At 43.5% G+C, this 26017-nt stretch overlaps 1 protein-coding gene across 22 annotated transcripts in view; it reads left to right on the top strand.

The window, feature by feature from the left end:
* The window catches only part of TCF4 (transcription factor 4), a 240339-nt gene that overhangs the window by 104577 nt on the left and 109745 nt on the right, over positions 1-26017 (top strand). For all 22 annotated transcript variants that reach the window (XM_056323838.1, XM_056323839.1, XM_056323843.1 and 19 more), the window contains one exon: positions 14672-14736. In XM_056323838.1, the coding sequence (XP_056179813.1) occupies positions 14672-14736 (65 nt within the window). The remainder of the gene's footprint in view (positions 1-14671; positions 14737-26017) is intronic.

Here is a 26017-nt window from a genome sequence, read left to right as displayed (position 1 = left end):
TTTGCTGGAGTTTAATGGGATCTTGTGGCTCTAATGTCCATTTAGGTCAGCTGGGAGCGTTCTGTTTTCAGGCAGAAATCAGGATCATTACACCTCCTCTTGCACAAGCCCGAGTAAATCTGTTTTGTGCAGGTGAAGTAACACTGCAAATAGACTCATTTTTTTCTGAGAGGCAGACACCAAGGGTTTTCTGGCTGCGAGCAGGCTGGGGAGCAGAGTGATGACTGCCGTGTTTCCCAATGCAGCTGTGTGCAGCCAGCGTGCTGGATGCGGAGATACTCGTAGCTGAGCACTCGCTCAACGGCAAAATTTAAGGCGAGCAAAGCTTTCAGCTGCTCCTGCAACCAGCAAGCACTGCTGAGACTGTCCTTGGAGAGATGCTGCGGCTGACCTTCTTGTCCTGCATCGCCTGTTGGACATTGTCAGAAGGACACTCATGTTGTCAAGTGAGACAAGAATGGCCAACGGTGCGTGCCAGGGGTACCAGACATAGCTTGCTTTTCTACTGTCCCAAACCTATAAAACTTGTGCGTGAGTGCAGACTTGCGTCTCAGTGAGGTGGCTGCATTGGTGGTGGCTCTAGGACTTCTGAAACACTTTTGTGTGGCAGGTTCTCTCTGTTGGGGCTCCAGTACTCCCTTCATGAAACTGGACGTTAACATTATGGACATGGACAACATACTAGCCTTGAACTCATTTTTAGCTTCCTGAAATTTTGTATCTGGGTATATTTAACTTTCTGATGAGAAGACAAAGACCAGTTCCAGTAGTTGGGATTTTTTAACTTTGTTTTTCCTTTTTTTTTAAACATCTTTTGATTAAAAACCTGGTATAGGGAAAGTAAATACTTTGCTAAGGTTTTTGTTCTCTTTCATTAGTGGCTCAGAAAGCAGTGCATTTAAAAGTAAATCCAGGCCAAAATTTCAGGTTTGCTGACAAAACACAGAAGTTCATCTGCTGTACTTAAAGGCTTCTTGGATCAGGTGCTATTTCATGATATGGACATTTTAATTAGTAATAAAAACGTTGATCAGGATTTAGTAGTGGAAACTGCAAAGCACAAATACCTGCCTCATTTTGCTTTGTTTTACTGGTGTGAATTTAGCTGTTTTTCTCTTTCCATGTCCCTTCTCTGCTTCATTTATGTGTACACATCCATCGCTACTGATAGCCAAGCAGGTAGGTGCATTGGTTAGAATATCGTGAAGCAACGAGTTTATTCCATGAGCCTATAGAGCTGTATTACAGAAAACATCCATTTTAAGCCGTTTGTCTCCTCGATGGTGCTAGCCCAGTGGCTCACTGATGCCAGGAGTGTTTTAAAGAGCCATTATCTGTGTGATGTGTGCCCATTTAAACAATAAATAGTTTAGAATGGCACATGTGCTTTCTGTCTGGGTGCCTGGGAATTTTTCTGTGCATACAGTGAAAAGGCATACAAAATAAACTGCCCTTAAATGTGCAAAGGACCAAGGGAGCTGAGGAGGGCTGTCTCCAGGCACGCAGGATGGTTCTGTTCCTGCTCCTATGGGTGCCCAGAGCAGTTGCCCCAGGCGTGTTCCTCGTGGCAGAGCTGAGGATGACCACGGGTCCTGCTTTGCCCCAGGGCTGTTGGGGGTAAATTGCCCACTGGGGTGCCCACCTCTCCCTGCACCAGGATGAGACCTGCGGCTGGTTGCAGCTCTAATAGACTGTCTGCCAGCCCCCAACAAACAAACCCAGAAATCCTTCTCTGTCATCGCTGACAGTAACCTCAAATTGTAAAAACACATTTTGAAAGATGTGTGACTTTTGAAGAAGTTGATGTCCTTTTAATATGCAGGATCTTTGGGGAAAAAAAGTACCCTTTTTAAAATTAAAGCACGTGCGACAAAAGCATGCATTTATAATCATAGAGGTCTTTGTTCCAGTGCCTGCAGTACTAAATGCTAAATCAATAATAAATTTAAGATCTGTGTGAGGAACTGCAGCGCTGGAGTAATGGATCCGACTCTTTTTTTCAGCATTGGCTTCCTAATGGTCTTTGTTCTGCCAGCGCGCCAGGACTACTGCCTGCCGTTCACCTTGCCTTTCCGCCTGGGGTAGTCCTGAACTATCAAGTTCAAAATAGTAACTTCTTGGTTTACACAAAGTCTCCCACAATTTTTAAAGCATTTTTTTTTCTGTTTTTCTGCTTTAATCTTTGTTTGTGGGAGCTAAAACAATAGCGGTTTCACAAAAATGCAGAAATAACAGGAATATGTTTGAAGTAAACTAAAAACATTTTCTTCCCAGGAGTAACAAAATACAAATATATTTTTGAAAAACGACATTTTTTCTCCTGCTGAAATTGGTATTTTAAAAGATCATTAAGGACTGCTTCACTAAAGTGACCCCTGTTCCTATTAATGATTTTTTTTTTAATCTAAATTTCATGAAACATTAAAACCACGATGCATTTAAACATAAATTTGTATCCCATAACACCTGCTGTCTCGGTCAGTGTAGATGATGGGCTCTTCCGAGGGTCTTGTGAGACTGGCACAGCACTGTATAACCCAAGTCCTCCACAAAATGATTCCCGATGTTCCCCAGCAGACGCCAGAGCCCCCCTGGGTGCCTGCCAGCTCCTGCCAGGGGATGGTGGGTGCTGCCCCAGGTGGGCACTCTGGCACAAGCCTTGGTAAGGGGTAGAATGAAAGTAATTTGGAAAATTACTGGGTTTAACCCTTAAAAATTTTGAGAAATACTTACTCTGGGTAAGAAGACATTTAATACTAGAAAAAAATATATTATATTACAAACCTAGAGAATAATTAAGCAGTGATGACATACCCTTTTGGGCTTAGAAAAGCATAGATTGGCCATGGGTGTGCCGAGTTCAGTCCCCTTGCTTTCAGTGAAGGTATTTCCCTATACCCATGATATTCCTATTCCAGAGATCCCTCTGGAAATCTCTGGGTTATGTCTGTTGATCTCAGCACTGGGCAGAATGGGCCCTTACTGGTAGTAACGCTGGCTTGGCATTTCCAAGGTTGACACTGGAAAAAAAAGGGATTACAAAAATAAGCGCTTAAAATTAGGTTTCCAATTCCAGAGCCCAGGAAGTGATTTGTGTTGGTGAGTTGTGCGTCAACAGCTTCCACTGCCACCAGTGACACTGGCTTGGATTTACTCCTGCCTATGAGACTTTATTTAAATGCCTAAATAAGGCTGTAGCTTTGGTTACCTACATTATTTTTTGCATCGTGACTCCAGGGCATTGCCCAAAAATGGTTACGCAGTTATTTCTGCAGATTCGATTGCTGAATGGTAGCAGACCTGCATGATACTGGACCAGGACAACAAGCTTATAGAAGTCCTCCATCCTCTCACACAGAAGAGATTCTCTGCAAGGAATTCTGGAAAGACTAGTTACTGTTTTCAGCACTGCATTTCCAAATTATTTAGGAACTTCATTACGCGCAGCTAATTTGCATGGTTTTTCTTCTAATTGGGCCATTTGTTATTTATGTCAGTCAAGATCAATCTCCATAGGTGTGGCAAAGCTAGTATTCCCAGTTCATGCGGTTTCCCATCCCGCTGCCGTGGCAGCCGGTTACAAGGTTTTGGCTCTTCAAAAGAAAGTGATGCTGAGTGGTGGGTGCCTTACAGAAAGGGTTAGTTTATTATTTGCATCTCTGATGAATTCAGTAGTATGATTTGGTAATCAAAACGATAAAAAAGAAACCTGTGGCAGCTGTGGGCTTGTATAGCTGCTCAGAGTTGGATCTGGTTGCGTGCACACATGTAATGAGTGGGAAGACTCAGGAGGGTTCACGTAGCTCCCCCATTTTCACCGTAGGTCATAAAGCTACAGACCTTGGAGGTGGAAAAGATCTTTCAGACCATCCATGCTGTTACCTTGCCTGTGTAGGAGTTCTTTCGACAATAAGGGGCCAATCTGATAAAAAATGGGTGCCTGCAGGTCGTGGTAGGTGTTAGCAGGGTGGGGACCCCTGCCAGCTCTCAGTGTCAGAGGTCCACACTCTTTGCTGGGGTGACATTTCTACTGAGAACTCCTCGCCAAGGCTTTGGGGGCAGGGATTTAATGCCGTTTTCTTCTTTTTGTCACCTTCCCTTTTGCTTTGGTCTTTAACAAATACTAATAACATTTATGCTTGTTAATAATAGAAATACCCTCCAACTAGAAAATTTACCAGGTATAAAAATGGCTTCATCAGGAGTACTATTTAAAGTAACCAAGACCTTAAGATTTTGGAGCATGTAATTTTGGCAAAGCACCTGTTCATGTGTAGCTAGCTTGGTAGGTTGAGCAGAGGCTTTGGAAGGGCTATATGAAAACTGAAAGACTACAATATCCAATATATAATAAAAAATAAGGTAAATCAAAGTAAATTCTATAGTCAAACTCCTTAATTGTGATGCATTTGCTGAGTTTCCCTCTTCCATCGTCGGCCCTGCTCCTATGCCATATGGTCTACCATGGAACATTTAACTTGTCAGATATAATGGATTGTCCTGGAAGCAGATTTTTGCTTTGAGCGTTCAGCTCCTTTCTTGCATTTCACTCTCAGCTCCAGGCTGCAGGATGAAGGATTGTGGTGGAAATGCAAAGAAGAGACACACAGTTGATTCCCCTTAAGAGAGTGACCTATATGCCACAAAATTTTACCCACATAAAGAGGCATTATCCCTGTCACTGACCCTAGCAGGCTGCATGTCAGAACCATTTAAATTTGTCTGGACTTAACAGATTGTGCAAATGTTTCAAAATCAAGTGCTTAGGAATAATAAAAGCTTGTCATTTCAACTTAGGCAGTGGCAGCAGAGCTTGCGCTGGCCAAGGGATGAGTATTATTTATTGTGACCTACATGTAACCTAAGCTGCCTGCCTTGTAGACCTTGTAAATTAAGTTCATCTCCCAGGGCTACTCAAAGTTAAAAAAATATATTGTCTGATAAGGAACCCAAATAGCGATTACTCTGTGCTGTAAAGCAGAGGTCAAGGTTGGAAGTGATCGTTTCCACAGATGGGCCAGTAGCAGTTCATTACCATCACTCGTGTTGGGGTTGCAGGAGGCGACGGACATTCCTCCTTGGTGCGTTTGTATCTCTCTCAACGTGGGGAACTGCCCTGGTTGGCAGAGGGGCCTGGGTCGGCGGCTGAGAATGAAGTGCTGCCACGGGAGGACTCTAAAAGCATGGGTAGACATTTACCAAGTTTTCTATAATAGAAATGTAAGCAAGCAATTTCTGAAACAAATGTGACAAATGACAAATTCTTCCCTGGGTTGGTTTGGGTTTTTAAAATTTCTTCTCACTTAAGTATAATAAAACCCAATAAAAGATTCAATAGAACCGTATGTAATCTTGCTATCCTGTGCTGTGAAGTTATTAAAGAATCTAGGATAAAAATCTGGCCCTGTTGAAGATACTCAGTTTTATTTAATACTTGTGCAGCTGGTATTTCATCTATAGAGAATAAGAAGTTTGTAAATCAATCTGAATTTTGCTCTTCAATGTGGCATTCCTTTCAGGTGTGAAGCTCGTATTGAGGGATGGTAGGGGTTTTTTTGTGTGAAGGTTATTGTTTTTGCATTTGGCAGCAAGAGGAAAATTGTCAGCTGGTAGAAGTGGGAAATACCTCTTTCAAGGACTTTTTTTTTTTTTCAGTGTAGGAACGAACATTCCTAGGTGTCTTTTTACGGGGGAAGCTTTATCGTTCTTGATCTGAAAGTGTTGTAGAGCGTGTGTACTGATGCTATGAGTTTGCCTGTATTCTCAGCCCAAATTGTTTGTTCCCGAATTGTTTAGGAAATGTCAGTTCTCAAGTGCAAAAATCTTACCAGGGTGTGCATGCCCTCTGCTGGATATTACCGATTTGAGACTATTGGGTATTTTGTAATGTTATAGTATATTTACCACATCATTCCTGATGTTTTGCCATACAGGAAGAAACTTGTGGTTGGTTTTGTCTTCTTAGCTAATCCAAATTATCCAAGTTGTTTTTAAACCGTCTAAATTATAACAATGCTAGCTTTCTTCTTTTATATTTTCTGTACTGAACAATATTACCAAAAATACCATTTCTGTAGAAATGTCCAATTGAGTATTTAATCTCAATATAAAACAGTATAAGAGGCTTGGGTAGTTCTGTCTAGACCTGCAGAGAGCACGTGAGAATGAGGGAGGAGCACGAGGCAAGCTGCTACACAGGCACTGATGCTTTTGGTAGCCAAACCTGAAAATTTATCTTTACCGGCAGGCTGTTAGGGTGGGTCCATGTGTGCTTGTGCTCAGCATTTCTTTCCTTCTTTCTGGTGTGTAGATGATGCTGTGGGTTTAACTGGGGCTTGAGGTAGGAGGATGAGCTTGGCAGTGAGCTCTCAGATGCGGGGCTGGCCCACTGGGACTGGGGGTCCTGCTGCCTGGGGACAGGCTCCCCCAACGTCCCGGGCTTCCACCTTTCCTGTCGGCTTGGGAAGGGATGCAGCTGCCTGATGAGAAGGGTTTCTGTTGGTCATGCGGAGGTGGAGAGTTGATCCCCAATCCGTACGATGAGGCTTTTGATCTCTTTATCCTTGCTCATGTCCAACATGGTTTGTTTTAGTAGCCTTTTAATAAAGGCTACTAGATAGGGGTGGTTTACAGACCAAAGATTTAGAGCCCAGACTTGGGCTGTGGGAAGGTTTATTGTCCTCTTTCAATTCTGTGTCTTTCATGGCCTTAGATCTTTATCTAACTTGTTTTGGAAGTGATTCTGTTTTCATGCTTGAATGAAAACCCAGGTTTCCAGATACATGATAAAGATCTCCTGAACTGGTCCCTGAACAAATGATGAGGGATCACACTGCAGTGTATTCCAATTTAAAATAGCCCTGTGAGGCTTACTTAGGATAAAGCAATATCCAGTGCTTTGCGTTCAATTTTTATATATTGCTTTCAGGTCTGAGGTAGTATTACAACAAGTTCTTGTCTCATATCTTTATGAAAATGTTGCCCCTTTTTATTATTCTGATTCTCTAGTATTAGATAATGCTTTCGATTTTTTTTTTGTTGTTGTTCTCCAATGCCTGTCTTCATCCTCTGCCCATCTTTTGACTATTGTACATTCTGAGAATTAGAAGGGTGAAACACAATGAATGGGTTCCGTTGAGTTTCTGTTTCTCTCCCAAACAAATTTGCCTATTTCCAGAGTGATACAGGTGTTCAAGCTTAGATGATCATAATTATTTCCTCTAGACTGAAATTCCATGCACATATGAAAAGGAAAGAGGACTAAAGATGTTTATGAAGTCAGATGCGTCTTCACTCTAAATGAAGGATTGTCTCCTATAAATGCTCCTCTGTTCACAGCTTTGAAGTGTATGTGCCCGGTTGCTCCGGGCTCACTGAGCATGGCCATTCGTGCAGCATCAGGCTCTGCAAGACGAACACGGTGGCCCACGACAGTGAGGAGTCTTCAGGGTTTCTGCAACTTGTTAAATATAATTTTTTCAGATGGCATTGAAAGAAACAGTTGTTTTGTTTAAATACCTAATTTAATTATGAAAGTTTATTATTCTGGTCTCAATTAGTGCATGTACTTGATATTAAGCTCATTAATATTCCTTATCCGCAGAATGCAGTATTATTTATTGGTTGCACAATAGCAGTGATGGCTACGAAATGCCAATACCTGCGTATCCTCTGATTAACCTCAAGGTGCTGAAAACCTGTTGCAAAGGGTGCAACGAGCTTGTTCAGACTGGATTGGACACAATCAATCTTGTAACCAGCTGTCTCATCCAGGCAAATAACCAACTATGATTGTCAAACCTTTCTCTTATGGGATGATGTGATAATCTTTACAATCTAGTTGATTTTGGTGGGACTAGTCAAGGACCAAAGGACCACTTAATGTAAGTCTGGTAGAATATGGCCTTCAATATTCTCACTTCATATTCTTATAGTTTCAAGTATAGCTTTGCCACAGCTATTTTGTTTTAAAAACACGTAAACAGAGAAGTCACATACTGCCCTGTAATAGATGCTATTATTTGGTAGATTACAGAAATAGATTGAGCAATTTGCCTTCGTCTTTTGGTTTAGGTCCAATATTTCAGGAACTGAGATCAGTGAGAAAGAAGTTGCTCTGGTATTTTTGTGGAGTAACTGAATACATGTAGAAGGGGCTGTGGAACTTGGGGTGAGTGGCACCGGGGTCACTCCCTGCCCTGCGCTGGAATCCATCAGCCGCACGGGTGGCATTGGGCAAAGCTTGCCGAGAGCACTGTGTGGGTGCCCTTCAGCAGGCTGGACTGCCATTATTCCCATTGATATATATGTGCGTGTATGTACAGGAACAGATAAATGCACATAGTGTGCATGCAAGGAAGTAGCTTGGCCTTTGGGGCGTTCGGGAATTAACCTTGCCTGTCTAAGTGTAAGCATTGAATTTCCTTGCTTTAGGTTGTTCAAGTCAGCTCTGTACCTTTATTTTAGTATAGGTTTTAGGATTTAATTTCCTTTGCATTTTGATAGCACTGTTTAAAAAAAAATAATCTCCCTTTGTAATGGTACTTGCTCTGGCATCGTAACATCTCTAAGAACCATTGCTGTTTACTGCACATCAGTGTAAGTGCAAAAATCTTCTTTCATGTCAAAAAGATCTCCTTCCCCTAGCATTGCGCTACATTCCAGGGTGTGATGCCATTCAAATTATTGGGATTAATACCTTCCCTTAGCTTTGTATCTAGTTTGCGGACCTTCCCTGTATCAGATGCCGTGTCACTTGTACTATTTTGTGACCATCAAGGCACAAACTTTGCTTAAAATCTATTAGATTTCATTCTTATTGTCTGTACTTCACATATAGCACAAAGAAGAAATAGCTCATTAACATGATACTTCCATTACCATTGGATGAGATTCTTTGTAATGTAAAGCACACTGTTCAAAACCTCGCTGCGATAAATCGGGTATTTTGACTTGTGTCCTACACCGGTAAGTGCGCTACTCTTGGCAGAGTGTGAGCCAGGTCAAGCCCGAGTCAGTAGTTCAGCTGAGCTGAGCAACATTCTGCTGTTTGTGCGTTGGAAGAGGAGAAATCCCAGCCGGACCCCAGTGTCAGCGCTGCTCGGCCCCGCGCCCCCCCCGGGGACGATGCCTACCGAACCTTTACAGCGCTTGCCCCCACACCTCACCTTTGCCCAGCGCCCCAGCACAAGGGCTGTCTGTTCCCCTGCCAGCTCGCTGCCTGCGGCTGCCTGGGAGCTGTGCCGCGAGCCCCACTCTGCCCGCTTCGCAGCCGCCAGCCGCCGAGGGAAGCTCGACTGCACAAAGGGGGACAAGCCTCCAGCCAGCTGTTAGCCCTAGTGCCGGGGACCGCGGTTGGATTTGCATCCTTCAATTAAGAGTAAAAAAAAAAATAAAAATATAAAACATTTAATAGGAAAAGCATTTTTGTTTTTCTTTTTCCTTCCCCTCCCTTTTTCCATCTCCTTTCTCTTTTGAAGAACACAGTATTCAAAAGTTCTGGCAAAATAAAGAAGCTACCTGCTAGCCTCGCTGGTGAAACCATGGGTAGTTTTTTTTTCTGTCTAGGGCTAAAGAGAGCGAGGCCTGGGAGGCTGTCCAAGAAAGGCACGGGATATATACGTTTCTCTGGGAGTGAGGTGCTTATAGGTATAGTGTACAATGGCTCGTTTATTTCTATGAGTTTTTTTCTCGGGTACTGTATAATTCTATACAAATTTTAGCTTGATTTCTCTGCTGAACTGAGTTGGGTTTTCATATCTCTGAGAAAAAAAAAAAAAAAAAGCACTGATAATCTGGCTGTTGCTGTCAGAAGGTGCTGTGCAGAGCCGGTCCTCCTGGCAGGCAGGTCCAGTGTGCAGAGCCCTTCGCTCACGCTGGTGAGCACTGAGGTGAGTCCGGCACTCACTCCCTGGAGTGCTCAAACCCTCCCTCTCATGCAGCCAAACTGAAAGCAGCATAAGAAAATTCTGAATGCAGGAACTATAGGTTAAGGCAGAAGTAAACTGTTTCATGATCCTCATAACAATGCAAATAAACCCTGCTACGGCCATAACACGTGTGTGTTTGTTACGTACAGACAAATGTGGAACTATAAAGTTCAGCCCATTCTTCAGTTGCTGGGAACTTTTTCGCAGATATGCTCCACCTCTGTGTTCCTCATGCCTGGTCGGACTTTGACACTGAATTCTCCTTTAATTTGTCATTCACTGTAGGGGAATCGATCGGGCTCCCTTCAGGATGCATTTGAGACATCAGACATCAGGGGAAACAATCATTAATTTTCAAAAAGCGCTAGAAATGCTGTAACGAATAAGAAATCTGTTTAAGGAAAATTGCAGACCTGAACAGACCAAAATTCGCAGCTGTTAAAATTCCAATCCCTAATACAATTACTTTTTTTTTTTTTTTTTTTTTTTTTTTTTGTCCCAGACAGGTTTCCCTTCTTCAATGTAACCAGTAACTAAACCCCAAATGTAGGGCAGCGGAAACCTGAATTAGAATATTCTAGTTGAACTCATCTCTCAAAAAATATGTCAAACACAAATTCAATGTAAACATTGAATTGAAGTCATTTATAGAAATAGCTTCACTTCCTCTTCTCTGCAGATGGAAAGAGTTGCCTCATGCCTCTCATTCTGCCTACCAGAGAAAAGCCAAGGTGCCCTATCTCCCAGGGCAGGGGAAAAAAAGAGTGGGGAATCAGATGACTTGCATTTGTGCTTTGGAAGTTGCTTAAATTTTCTACTTAATTTGATTAATTTTTCAAAGTACACCATGGAAAAGCAAGTAGCTGCTTTATTGATTGATTGGCAATCCTGTGCTGCTTTTATTTTCTGTAGTTAAACAAAAATGCAAACAAAATATTTATGAAGCAATCGTTTTAATTTAGTGAAGATAAACAGTATTTTTTTTTCTAGAAGTATTTAGAAAGCAGAGACTTGAGATTCAGTGTTTGTCAGAAAACAGGAGCTGCATGTAGTTCTTTCTTTGTCTCTCCTTTGATTGGCATGCACTGTGACAATTAGTTGAAGATATATATATTTACACACACACTAAGTTATTGCCTCCAATAATAACGGAGATGCTTTTTCTGCCTTACCTAAAGAACAAGTGCATACTTGAAAGTTATTCACCAGCCTTTGTAGGTCAACTTCTTCCATGGAGCTTTGTTTCAATTGTCAGATCATAAAGCCACGGAAGGGTATAGATCGTATTGCGTGTTCGCAGTGCTGGTAACAAATGGCACATTTTAGCATTTGGTCCTCTAGGTAGAAAAAATTAATCAGATGTCTGACAAGATTTGTTGTTTGTCTCTATTTCAGGCTCTCTTCCCGCCCCCCCCCCCCCCCCCCTTTTTTTTTTTTTCCTCCCCTGGCTTACAACAAATATTACTAACGGGTACTTTTAGGTTTTAAAATATGGACAACAGTACTCCATGCAGTAAAAGACTTGAACGATTAATGCTACCCTTATGCCTCTTTTGAGTAGTTTTAGCCATGGGGCTTGGCACTGCCACCATTGTCTTTGTGCCAAAAAATATCCGCAGCGGCTGCCGCATTCTGGTACTAGAGGGTTGTCTCGAAAATTCCGCAGTGAATGCGTCGGGTGTCTACATGGTTGTAGACGTTCTCTCTTTTCTGAAACATTTTTTAAAATAAAAAAAAAAAAAAGGAGAGAGAATCTTTAGCTCTTGCAGACCTCAGAAAACGCACAGTACAGGCTGGGGTGTTCGAGTGACTGAAAATGATGCATAATGTACAGTAAATGTAGAAATTCAGGAGAAGCATTTGTATTTGTGAGCACAAATAGTTGCTTAAAGAGCCTACTTTTGCATATTATCGGCACTCTTGCAAATTTTATTATCTGAAACAAATGTGCCAGTGAATTTTAAGCAGAAAATCAACATCAAGACTGTAGCTAATTTTAAATGGACAGTTTATACAAAAGATATTCCTCTCCCCCCCCGCCCCCCAGTGAAGTATCATTACAAAAAGTATGATAATTTCATAATTACAGTTGACAGTGAAAAATCTATGTATGTGTATCTTTTTAGTGAATTCTTGACTTTTTCATAGATTTTGGTTATTTGTTCTTATTCGAGGAGGCAGATTTCTAGCTGTACGTGGAAAGAACAAGAAATGTAATAAAGTTAAAGGCTTACACTATCAGAATGAAATGTGTTCACTCGTGATCTCCAAAGTTATCTGTTTGGTGGTAAAAGTGGATGCTATAGATGAAATCTTTACAAGGAGCATAATCCTAAAAAAAAAAAAAAAGTCAATCTCCTGCTGGCTGCTGTGCCGCTTTGGTACCTCACAGACTTCGACAGAGTCCTGGACGAGTGCCCATTGATGTCATGGAAACACTCAAATTACTGAGAATGATTCATGTCTATGCTGTTCTCTTATCCTCCCCCACACAAATAGAAGTAGATTTTAACCCTGACAACTTGTAATTTGCAGTGGGTTTATTTTTGTATCTGGATAAATATTTTTTAACAACTGAAATTAAGATGAGGCTGCCTGTGTCTGATACGATAGAAAAGAAGATTACGGATACCCAGGCAGCAGCAAGAAGCGTGTTCAAAGTACCTTGTGTCGCTGCTTGTACTTGGTTCCCCTCAACCCTATTTCTGTTTGGGATTTTTCCTTCCCTACAGCTCCCCCCCCCCCCCCCCCCCCCGCCCCCCATCTTCATCGCTTGTTATTGTCATCGACTTTCTGGCCCTCTTGGGGTGATGGGAAGTAGCACACATAACTCCAGGCATGCCAGCAAGACATTTTGTTTTTAGATCTCAGCATTGGACTCAGGGATTCATGATTAAAATTTCATTGTCATTTCAATCTTGAATTATTTTTGCAAAAGCTTCCCAGTACTCTGAACCTGAGGGGGGCTATGGAGAGGGTGATCCATCATTTTTGTATAACCAGATACAAGTGCTTTCAAAAGTTATTATATGTGCAAATGTCCTATGAATTGCAAATAAATTTTGGAGGTTCCCGTGTATAAGTAACTACTTAATGTGGAAAACAAGAAAACCAAAACCAATCAAGAAACAAAAGCAAGCTCTAAAGTCTCAAATGATGATGATGAGAAAGATGATTTTTTTAAATCCCAAACCACTTGCAACAGTCAAACTTTATCAATAATGCTTCCAAAGGGCAATCAAACCTAGTAGCTTTATAGTAAAGGAAAGGCTTGTGGAGTCAGAATGTGGCCACACCATTTTGGGAACGATTAACATGACCTCTGTCATCCTTTGTCTAAAAAATTGCCGTGCCATGGGCTCTTTAGGAAATTCGGATCGCGTTGGGGAAAAACTGAGCGCAGTAGAGCTCCGCGTCCGTCGGGCAGCAGCGGTGCCAGCTAGGGACCCCTCGCTTGGACCCCTGAAACTGCTCAGGGTGCTGGCTATGGTCATCATTATCATCTGGCATTTCCAAATGCAGTTCAAGCTTGTTTTTTAATGGCATTGGTAGATGTACTGGTGCGGCAGCTCTATCTTGGCAGCGCAGGGTTTGGTGTGAGGCTGGCACCCCATCTCCCGTACGTGGGGCTACGCAGCCACATGAAGCTGCCTCCTAGGTGCAGAGGGGTCCTCGGCGCGATGCACACAGAGATAAACCGAGCATCTGGTCCCTAGTAACTGGTACTGTGTGTTGTGGGTTTTATGCCCCAGCCTATAATAAAAACTTTAATTTTATGAGGGATTTTTACTGTGTTCTTGGATGTTTTGTTAGATAATACCACCACCCCCCCCACCCCCCGTGATTATCCTCACCATAAGGGTGGTCTTTTAGTGTCAATATGTTTTGTATCAGCCCTCTTGACTACTCTTTGTCTCCGGAGCACGTGGTGCGGTGCTGCTCAGCCATGACTTAATGCTTTGCAGAAACCACCTCTTCCCTTCTTGATTTCGCTCAAGTCTGGCCATTCAAACCTGAAAGAACCTTTATTTTTCTTTGTAAATATGGCATAACCGTAACCGGTACTGCAAGTAAGGCTGTTGGAGCCGAGTGTTAAAGGCTTACTGGGGAAAAAAAAAGGAAAGAAAAAAAAAAAGGTACTTAGGGCTGGCAGAGAGCCTCAGCAGTCGTTGGGCCCCTGTTTGAGTCCCAGCACCACTGGGGCAGCCCCAGCATTGGTAGCAAATGGCGAATACCCAATCAGTGTCTTTCTCCCAGGTGAAAATTCCATCATTGCCTTGATCATGGGGGAATTTGCTCCTGGGAAAGAGTGGGGAGCCGCATCCGCAGCAGATCTGGGGCAAAGCTGGCTGGCTGGAGAGCCGGTGAGGGACTGGCCATGTCCCCAGCGTAGCGGAGGGACAGGTTGGGTGCCTGGGTGCTCGGCCCCCGAGCCAGAGGGCAGGCATGGAGGGTGTCGCCCACACCTTCAGCCAGTGCAAGCCTGGTAAATCCCAGTTCCAGAAAGTGTGCAGAGCAGCACAGCCAAGATTAGGAAGTTTATTTCATATCCTCATCCTCAGCATGAAAAAGTGTTAATCCCTTTCTATTGCCTACATGCATTACACAGGCAGCACTGCCTATTTTACATATGTAAACAGCATTAGGAAAATGTGGTGAACATCATGTAAAACGCTTGGAGAAGCTATGTATGTCTGTTTATATCTGTTACACTTTTTTTTTTCTTTTTTTTTTTTTAACAGGTAAAACAGAAAGGGGTTCATACTCATCATATGGAAGAGATTCGAATTTACAGGGTTGCCACCAGGTAAGTGAAAGTCTGCTCAGCAGAGGGGTTGCGATAAATACTCTGATAAATGAGGTTTGCTTCTTAAAGTTGTACTTCTTAGGAATATGTTCCATCATAAACAGCGATGCCTGCAGATGTGCATTTCTCAGAAACGGGCTTTATTTGCAAGTGCAGGTTTTCAAGCTGCTGCCTGAGCTTTTCTAGCCAGGATACAGTTATTGGAGACTATGGGTACTTGGGTTGACCTAATACTGCCTAGTCAGAGCTGCTGCGAACTATTGATTATTGTCCCTCGCAACAATGCCGCACTGTTAAGCATGGCAGGTCCTTCCCAACAGCACAACTTCAGAAATAACAGAAGTGGAAACACACCGCAGAGCCTGTGTCAGCCCCTAGCTTTGGATGGCTACTGCAATAAATTATAGTTTTCATAGAATCTGTATGATGTTGTGTGAAAACAAGGTTGTATTGAGGGATAAAAATGTCTGTGAAAATATGATTTGTTGTCCCTTTTTGTTTCTGAATTGGTTTTGGCTGGAAGTCAAGGCCAGCAGGCTAACAGCAAAGCCGTCTCAAGGGAAGCATGCGTGAGCTAGAAAAATAAGAGTAGTTTAATTAAATAATAAAATGCCAGTGTAATACAAAGGTATAGCATGTGTGTGTGTGTGTGTGTGTGCCTCTCTGCACTTTGCATTTGCATACTTTTAAGTCTCCAGAGAAAGTCTGAGTCTAAAAATACTATCAATAGCCAAAAGTCTGTGCTTTGTTTCAAGACAATTGATTTTTTTAAAAGACACTTTCTTTTTAATTTCAGTAGCAATAGTAATCATGTGTTTAAATTCATTTTGTTCTTGAAGAGTGCTAGGCTTCCTTCCCTTTTTCTAAGTGCAGTAGCTTCACACTTCGGAAAACTATTGAAAGAATTTAATAGCCTTCTTAATATTCAAAGCTTTATACTGTTCAAATCTGCCAGGGGAAAAAAAAAACCAAACCCAAAAAACAGCCAAAATGCATATTATTTCCCTATAGGAAAGGGAAGTACTTGATCCCTTCTTTCCTTTCGTATGTCCATGTTCTTTAATAACGCAGGGAAGCAGTCTTCTTATGTTGTTGGTTTAGGGTGTTTTTTTTAACATTTAGCATAGAAAAATGAAACCATTTGAGCAATTAAACAGAAATTTCTGTTGGCAGTGCAACCGTGTTTGCCATCGCTAGTGCCCGGAGGCCGGGGCTATGCTCTCGACCGTCCCTCTGCAGCCCTGCGTGTGCCAGGGACATCCCGGCAGGGCCTAGGCAGGCTCCAGTGGCCGGCTGGCTCCGGGGATAGCATCCTGGGAAGGCGAGCGGTGGCAGGGAGCTGGGCCACGAGCCCCCCGACCCTGCTGCAAGGCTGCGGGGTGCTGCCGGTGGGTCTGCTGGCGGAGGCAGGGTGGGCAGCCCTGGGGAGCCCTGGTGGCAGCATCCCTGTGCAGGTGGCCATGCCTCTTCCACTGGCTGGTGCGGACCTGCTCTGCTTTGCCTCCTCTGCTAACCTGGCTAACTGGAGGGAGGTGAGGCTATCTCAGCCGCCAGGGAGGCCCCGGCGCTTGCCACTCCTCGCGTGTGGTGTTTGAGTTTTGGGGACGTTTCCCATGTGACGTTTCACACACAGAGCCTGGGCTGGGAGAGGTGACGAGGAAAGGCTGCTTTGCCTTGCTTAAAGCACTGTTTACATGTTTAGTTCTATGTGGAACAAACTGGATACAGAGCTGCTTGCTGGGGGAGGTTTACAGGCCAAGCCGTGAAAGGGAACTTAGTGATGCACTGAGCCTTCACATCCAAAACTCTTTAGTGAGCCGGTAAGTGACTTACTGATTTCACTTGCAATAACCAGCACGGATAAGGGAAGAAGATTTTATGTGCAACCCTACCCTCACCTGCTCCAAAAAACTGCAGTAGCTTTTAATTAATCTTAGGGGTTGTTTCTAGCTAGTCCTCTTTGCCTTAAAATCCTTGTATACTTTTGCTTTCTGTTGTTAGGAGGCATCAGGATGTGTCCCTGTCCCCAGTGCTCACACAGCCTTGGGGAGGGCATGTTGTTCCCAGGGTGAAGCAGCACCCATCCAAGGGTGAGACCCATCACCTCTGTGGCTCCAGCCTCCTGGAGACCCTGCTGTGCTGCTTTCTTGGGTCTGCTGCCGTTTCACGTTTCATCTGAAAACACACCTTTTCTCTGCTGCATTTTGCTTTTAGTTTTTCTGCCAGTCTTCCTGCGTTTGAATGATCTCATTCTGATACTGCAAGTAAGTTAGAAATTGTTCCTGAGATCAAAATGGCATTGCACCTAAAGAAGTTACATGGTCTATGTGTGCCTTATGTGTGGACTCTTAATGCAACTCACGCTGTGGCCTCTTTGTGCGCACCCGTATCTGTGAATGTCTGCTGGGTACGGGTGTGCATTTTCTTTAATTTGCGAGTAAAAAGTTAATCCTAGAAACTTAAGGGCAGAGGTGCAGCTGTAGGCTTGAGAAGACAGTTTGTCATGAAGAGGTAATTTTTTCTTAGGCATCCTCAGCTTTGTGTTCCAGTCAAAGTGAGGCAGCACTTTGCACAGGCTCCCAGGGGGAGTGGGGAGCAACCTGGTTCCAGATACCCCCAGCATCAAGTGATACGGAAATTACTCAATGTGACATTATGTGGCATCACTGGGTGCTGGGAGCGTGGAGGGGTTGGGGCAGCTCAGACCAGTCCCGGGGGGATGGCTGGTGGGAGCTGGGGGCACCCACCCAGCCCTTCTTGCACCATGCCACCGCCTGGCTTGGCCTCTCTCGGCCGAGTGACAGATCAGCAACCAGCTGAAACCCCTTGTGGGGAACCGCCGGGTAATTGCCATAACAAGGACGGTTGCCTGCAGAAACAGGCAGCACAGTTTCTGCCTCCTCTTTTCATGCAGCACCAGCCACCTGCAGGAGAAGCCCAGACGCCGCTCCTGCTCGCCAGACTTTCTGGGCCAGAACGCAGGAGAGGACGAACCTGGAAGTGCCGGCGAGCTCCTTCATATCGCCCGAAAAAGAGGATGAGCCCTGACGGGCGGTGCAGAGCGGGGTGATGCTGAGCACCGCTGCCTGTCCTCTGCGCTGGGAAAATAGTGTCTGTCAAGAAACTGGAAAAAAACATGTATCCGTAAGGAAGCTGGTGGCTATGGTTGTAGTATGAGAGTTAATCCCCCCTGAATGATAGCACTGAACAATTAGTTCTTACACTTTGGTGGACCGGTTCAGGAGTTGCCTCAGAACTCAGTGGGTGCGGATGTGGTCAGCTTTCTGGATGTATCCTTGATGGTATCGACGTGGCAGTGCCCCGTGATTGTGTAGGGTCAGTGGAGAGCTGATGGAGAAACCCCTGCTTACCTGCCCTCCTTTTCCGTGGTCCCATCAATGACAAACTGAGGAATATTAGGAAGATATTACAATGCAAGTGCTAATAATAAAAATTCCAATCCATGGAACAGGGTCATTCTTTCTACCATATGCATCCACTTCCTTGAAGTATAATGGAAAAGTGGATGAGGCAGATGACCAGTGCCCAGACAGGAAGGAGAAAAATTATTTCTAAAATAAGAATCTTTCAAATTCCTGAAAGGTACAGAAGGAATAATGCTTAATGCCGAGGCTGGACCATCTGTTGTCTGTTCTCCAGGCTGCAGAACTATCAGGATCCACCAAATTATTAACAAGTATGAACCTTCAGGCTTAAAAGAAAATTAAAAGCTACAAGCCTCTTGCAAGATTTCTAGGGTGTACTTTCAAATGTATTGAGAAAGATTAGCTTATCTAGACAGAAGATACTGAAGAAAACTTGGTGAATTCCAAAGGAAATATTGGTGGCAATATTGTGTCCCCTGAAGCCTTGAGTTACCGGAGGGACTGGAGTAGCGGCTGTAGCTGTGTGAGCTCCTTTTTCCTAAACCCAGGAGGTGTGTGCAGATTTTGTTGATTTCTGAAAGGTAAATTGCTACCTCCAGATGTGATGCATTGCTCTCTGTAGATGAGTTCCTGGAACAATTAAGGAAAACTAAATACCTAACGATATTGAACTTGCTACCTATTAATCTTCTGGTAGGAAAAAACCCCAACAACCTCTCTTCACACAAATAGCAGCAATGATCTGAGGTTTCATCCCTGCGCTGTGTTCACACCAATGAGAGAAGAGGTCAGATACACAGCAACCCATTTACTTCAAGATGATTTTTATTTCTGAGCCTAGGGTCCATTTGGGCTCTCACTGAAAACCATAGCAAATGCAACACTGATTACAGTGGGAATGGAGGAAAGCTTATCTTGGGAACTATTTAATTCCATTAGAGAGAAGTCATCTAAGAAACATGTACCGAAGTTGTTGTCAAGACACTTTTGAAACACTGGCTTCATTGAAGTTAATGACAAAAATCTCATTTCATTCAGTGAAGTCAGGATTTTGCATGTTGTCTTAGTTCTGTACTTCTTACCGTTTCCCCAAAGATCAATTTTTTTTTGTATTGTGCTGGTTTGGGGGGGATTAGCAAGGCAGTAGATTTTAGAAAAAAAGCATACCTACTTGATTTCTCTAACTTTATTCTGGTTTCTTGTATTAGTCTGTTATTGTTGGTTGGGTGCTCGGGTTGTAAGTAAGGGTCTGCACATGGTAATGAAGAGCAATGCATCTGCTGCTCTATTCAAAGAGCCTCATGTAAATCAGCACTGTAAAGAGGTGAAGGCAGAAAGAGCTAGAAGGAATGCTTTGGTAGATAGAACTGAGCATCAGCCACTCGGCTGCAGAGCAGGGGCTGGTGCAAGGGTCTGCCGGAGCACAGCAGTAGGGAGGAGGGAAATGCTCCGGAGGAAACGGCAACACCTTGCTCTGGCTGGGGGATCAGCTCGTAAATCCCGGTCCTTCGGTTTCCCAACAGCAGCTGAAGGTGAGGGGCTCCTTAGTTGGACAGTGTTTACAAAACACTGATACTCCTTAGTGCAAGAGCATCTGGGTACAGAAAATACTATTATTAGACTAACGGTGACTTGTGCTGCCTACAGTCGTGTAGCTCCACTAATTGGTTAATAGTCGACGAGGCCGACTTTGAGTAATCCAGAGCTATTGCGCTTTCTGAGCAATAGTTAATTCAAAAAAGCAATGAATAAAGAGAACTGTAAAATGAGCTTGATGGCCAGAAAACATACACCATAGATTTCCAAGGCAACGCACAAGATTGTATGTGGGAATAAATTAGACAGTCCTTTGAAAATTTGGATTATGCCTTTTTGGCAAATGCATAGTAACAGATACTTAGCTTTTAAGGTGTTTTAACTTAAAGCAAAATCCTCAGATCTTAAAATGACTTGTTTTTACTACTAAGTCTTTTAGCAAGTGAGTCTAAATGTTGGTTTTGGATGTACTGATTTACTTGATGTTCAAGAAGTACTCTCAGAGGCCAGTTGGAACCATCTGACTGTTAAAAGCTGCCTCTGGAATGAAGTGTTAAGGTAAAAGCTAGTGGAGTTGCATGAGCTCTGCCAGGGGTTTTTTTGCCTTTTATATATTTTTTTAAAATAAAACACAACTGCTACCAAAATACAATAAACTTTATCCAGATTGAAATCATGTCTGCTAGCATTCAGCTTGTTGCAAGATGCCATGGTAAAGAGAAAGGCCAGCCACCGGAATGACATTGGCACGATGTTTAACTTTGTTTTCATTGCAGCATCAGTTCAAACAAGCAGCATTAGAGGCTGCAGCAAAATGGCTTCATCGTGCATTTACAATGCTGTAGGCATCCGAGGGCAGTCCGCCCAAACCTGCAGCAGCTCTGTGGCTTTCCAGGATTTCCTCAGGGACCATATCGATAGCAATTTGTTCAAGGAATCCAGATCAGGAAGAGATCCTGAGAAGTCCAAGGGATGCAACTGGCAGGACGGTGTTTCTGCAGAGAGCATCTCTGCACTGTAGCACAATGTATGTCATCTTTAGCTTGCCTTTTCTCTGTCTGCCTTTCAGTACTCTTTCTTTGACTCTTCTTTTCCTCCTTGCTTTCCTGTGCAGCCTTCCCTCTGGAAGCAGTGGCGTGGCGTTTCCAAGAGGCTTGTGATCAAGGGCACAGCAGGCTGCCACAGCAAGTGAATATGCCCGTTATGGCTGAGGTTTCTAGGAACTCGTTTAAAAGTTCACGCAGACCCAACTGGGGTTCATCCTTCTTGTAGCTGCTAGTGTTTTCCTGTATTCTCTCCCATTGAATCTGATTCCAACTATTTGTTGGACATTGCAGTCTGTTTATGGACGCAACACGATCTTTCCTGACGTCCCTCCACCTGCGTGGTCGTGGATCCTCTCTCCATTACCTCCCATCTTCTCTTATGCTCCTGATAGGTGAGAGGCGCCTTTGGCACACGATGGGGCCTGTGGCCCCCTCTCCGTTCAGCTTCTCTTCACTGTTCCAATGTGCTTTCTCAGAAGGTTTTCATATTAGATGCATGGGGCGGGGGGGAGTGGTATTCTCTCTGTGTCATAGCTTGCTCTGAGGGGAGAAGTCGTTGGCTCTTTCTCCTTGAGCGGTGGCCACATAGCCGACACGCTTCCCGCTTCCCTCCTGTCCCATCCCTTTCTGTCTCCTGCCTACAATAGCAGCCTGAACCTTTCCCATGGAGGAAGGCAGGGAAGGCCTTGGATTTTATTTTCTGAGTGTTTGTGGCTCAGTGAGCGTGGCGGAGGGAGGATACAGCATACCTTTGACAGAGATTTTGTACAGAAGGAACAGAAGTATTGCTGGAAAACTTTAAAACCAGTGTAATGGAAACGAAAGACACCATCAGCTTCTGCAGCAAGTGCGTGTGGATTAGCTCAGCCCAGCTGCCTGTGCCCGCCTGCCTGGGAGCCCAGTAGGGCTGTAAATCCTTGCAGAATGCTGTTGTTCTCATGCTGAGAAAGGAATGGACAGAAATAGCTATTGCCCATTTTCTTTTTCCTCCCAAGAAGTGCTGGGACTTCCTTTTTCTGCTGTGAATTACTGAATTGTTGCAACATCTCTAATTAAATAAAGAGGAATCCAGCAAAGACAGAAGGGGGGGAAACCAAAGCAGGATGGATTATCTTTTTATCTGATACATACTTTTAAATGTACATCCTTCTTCAGTGCTTGATTCAGCATGAGATTGAGACTAATGCACATTCTGAAATCAGGCTTCTGATTTAAGCTGCTAATATTACAAAAATAACTGGTAACATTGCAGAAGGGCTTCCCGCATCTCAGGGACCTCACCCATGAACGCACGAGTGCTTCCCCGTGCATTTAAATGCTCTTGAATTCTATCGACAACAGGTTCTTGACTGTCTTGTAGACCACTTTGGGGGTTTGCTTTCTTTTTTCCTTTTTTATGGCCTGCCCACCTTTTCATAGTAAACAATAAAAAAGACGGTATTGTGACTGCGAGCAGGGAAGGTGCAAACTGAGGTGGTGTGTGTGTGCCTGTGCACGGAGCTGCTGCGCTCTGAGCTGCTTCTAATTTGTACTTTGTTCATGAACGTCAGGGCAAAGAATCTTTCCATTTTATTGGTATTGTATACAATAAGTTATTAAATTTCATCTCTGTAATACACCTGCAGTAAAATAACAAAACATTACTGCACTTAAGGAACATGTGTGTGTGTTGCAATGTTCCACCCCTCCCTTCCAAACAGCTGCTTACGGATTTCAAGATCCATTGTATATATTCCCTAGAGCCCACCTCTAATAATCGAGACACATCTGCCATTGCAGTGTTATAGGCATATGTAGTTTTATTGAAAACTATACCTGTATATAAAAAAATTAAATAACTCCTACCTCAATTAAATTGGCAAGCTACCTTTTCTGAAGATCATATTACAGACCTCTGGAGACACAGCGAGTTCATTTTATTCTTCTCTTACAAATTACTTAGTATTTTTTTGCTTAGTCAAATAACTAGGTTTCCTCACATTTTGATGGCAAGATTCCTTTACCTATAATAATTTCTCCTCCGTTCTCCCTCTCCATAAAAAACACACAAAAGCTGTACTAAAGTGATAAAAGATACCTAACCTACCAAGGAATTTAGGTTCCTACAAAGTCTGTTGCTTATCCATTTTTTGCAATTAGATGTGCGGTGTCAGTGCCCTTAACAAAAGCTCCAGTGTTTTGTTTATTTGCTTTTAAGTATTTGAACACTGACTACCTGACTGGGCAGTACGTACTTACTGGCCACAGCTGTGTGGGGATGTGAGGTGCTCTGTAGAAAACATGGAACAAAATAGAATTATGCTGTATTGCACATAGAGCTTTTGGCTAAAGTAGATGCAAAGAGAAAGAGCTCCTTGCCCTTGGATCCAAAATCCCTCCTGGGTGGTGACAGCTGTACTAACCTCTTTGTAGGTGTACCCTTGCCTGTGGGGTCAGGAGATGGAATAGGCAAACTCTGAATCTGGCTTTCTCTGACTTTGTCAGTGCACGTTCCTGCCCCAGGGACAAACAATCAATGTGACTGGATAAAATTCTGGCTGCCATGAGGTTGGTGGCAGAAGTCCCATTGAGTTCAGTGGGGCTGGGAAGCAAAATATCGCCCCGTAACTTCTGTGGTCATTTGCAGTTGGTGAAGATTCACCTCTGTTGCTGTTTCTGCTTGAGCATCTTGCTTTGGGAGGGGAAATCATTGCTGCTGCTCCAGAAATTAGTTGTAGCGCCCATAAACTATCCTCCTGTGATCGTGGGCACATTGTGGACTAATGTTTTTGATGTTACAGCACTAAAATAATGACATAAGAGATAAAATTTCCATGTTAATCAAATGTATTAAAGGAACAGACTTAAGTTCAGATGTCTGAATGGCTCATTTAGCGGAATTCCTCATGCATCCAGAAAGACACGGTTTCATTGTCCATATCATAATTGAAGAAATGCTAAAACCCAACACTGCAATTTAGTGGTAAAAGGAGTGCTTTTCTCTTAGCCCTTTGGATCAAATGTTAAGCTTAGGGCTACTTTGTTGGAAGTGAGCATTCCAAGGGCACCTTTCTGGAGCTTATAACCTGGCAACAGAATAACACTGCGATTTGTAATGTGCAATAATAGGTTTATGTTGTGGTTGAGTGCTAATAGGAGCTTGGTTTGCCTTCGCAGTTGCTGCACTCTGACTTTCTCTGATGTCGTGAATGTGATAAAAAGGGGAATGATGCTTGCCTGCTTGTACCGTGGCAGGCTGTGGGCTCACTATGTGCACGTGACTAGTTCAGGTCTGGTCAGTTTTTGGTGGAAGACCTCCAGCAAAAAGGCAGACTGTGCTTTTACTAATTCTGGCAAATTTGGGGGACTCAGAATTGACTATTGAGTGCTACAGCATAGAAGGGTGATAGCTGGGGATGCTGTCCTTGGCATATAAGGTATGGTTTGGCAGGTTTTGCTAATAAAAATGCATAAACCCTAAAAAGCAAAAAATTGATCCAGCGGAATAATAGCTGCAACCATTTTTGTTGCATACTTGGTGCAAAGAGTGGCGTTTATCAACCATTCATTGCTTTCTCCAAAAATGAGTCTCCTAGATAGCTATGTGTCCACATCTTGGTGGTGAACTACTTTTTCCGTTCCCTGGCTCCGTTAATAAGCCATGTTCTTTCTGGATCACCCATGTAATGAGCCTTCTAGGCCCATTAGATAATCCAGCTCAGCTTAGCTGCAAGGTAGTGACAGTTTAAGCAAGTTCAGAAGACGAAAGATCACTTTTTGGACTACCAGGAATTCTTATCAGTGTGATGATTGTGAGGATGAGGCTATAGTCTCACTAAAGACGCTATAGGTTTAGAGCTTTACTCTCAGAGTTGGTGAGGTGGGCAGCTTCGGAGATCACTTCACCCACCCCACCCCCCCCGCTCCAGCAGGAGCAGCTAAAACAGGCTGCCCAGGACCACGTCCTGGTGGGGTTTGAGTAGCTCCAAGGGTGGAGACTCTACAACCTCTTTTGGGCAACCTCTTCCAGTGTTTGACCATCCTCACAGTAATGAAGTGTTTTCTTGTGTGTTTAAGTGGGATTTCCATATTCCAGGCTATGCTGGTTGCCTCTGTTAGCAAGTGGTTTGGGTCACTGACTTCCAGAGGGTCCAGTAAGCCTCCAGCTTTCATTGGCAATTCTGTGCAAACACGGAGGGAGAAGGAGAAGCTTATGTGCATGCCGTGTGTATGCAAACGTACGCATCGTGTTTAGATATTACAAAGGATTGTGATAGAGACAAGACAGTGCTAAGAAATGGATTTGGGGGGGAAGCTTCAGCAGGCTGGTATTGACCTAATTTCTGACACCTCCCCAACAAAGCAGTCGTGTCTTGTAGGAGCAGTTGCCTTCTGTTCCCCTCCCACCGTTTCAGCGGTGGAGTTACCCTTTCACAGGAGTAACTTCTGCCTTCCATAGCTTCTTGCCAGTTGCAACTCCAGTCCAACACACCTGGCTGGTGTGTTGCTATCGGTGGTGGGCATGCTGCTTTGTCTCTGAATGGAGCTTGTCTCAGTCCTGCCCAGTCTGTGACTGGGGTCTCAGCATCGCTTGGTGCACACAGAAATAAAGAGGTTATTTTAAATACTTTTTTCTTCAGGTGACCATCATGTTTCTGAACGCGATGGTTGCCCACAGTTGCCACAAACCCACGTGGCTGCTTTTGAAGCATTTGCTGTACGCTGTCGCATTGCTCATTTCCAACAGACCATTTCCAATAGCCTTTTTACTGCCCAGAAGTTACTCCGTTCTCCCACCACCCCCTTCTGACATGTGGTTACCTGCTGCTTTGCAGGGGAATGAATAGCATCTTTAATCACACTTAATTACCATGTGACTGCAGACAGGAACTTCACATACAGAATAGCTCAAGATGGAGAAGCGGGATCCTTTACAAACACAGATAGATACAGAACACTAATTATTGAAATAATCACTATTTTCAAAACACACGCTGCACATAAAATTTAGTCAGGATCTATACTTTCCAAGATAGCTGTTAATTCATTTCTACAAGTCATAAAATTGCTTTTGTTTTGCAAACTTGCAACTATCTCTTGCAGTATTTCTAGTTGCAGTTTAAACAATCTGTAAGTTGTCCAGATCGGGGTTGCAAAATCTAGTCCATCTCTTTTTTCACACTTTGCACAGGCTTATAATTATATTTCAGGTCATTCAAATACAGAAATAAATAGTTCAATGCATGGATACACTGAGAAATCAGTGTTTTAACAAACAAGTGCCGTGCTTTTAAACAGAAGTTCGTTCTTGCTGCATTGCCTGTGGAGTTTCTT

Source organism: Falco biarmicus, chromosome Z (genome assembly GCF_023638135.1).
Source record: "Falco biarmicus isolate bFalBia1 chromosome Z, bFalBia1.pri, whole genome shotgun sequence".
Lineage (NCBI taxonomy): Eukaryota > Metazoa > Chordata > Aves > Falconiformes > Falconidae > Falco > Falco biarmicus.
The sequence above is the reverse complement of the archived record's forward strand: the minus strand, read 5'-3'. Positions and strand labels throughout refer to the sequence as shown.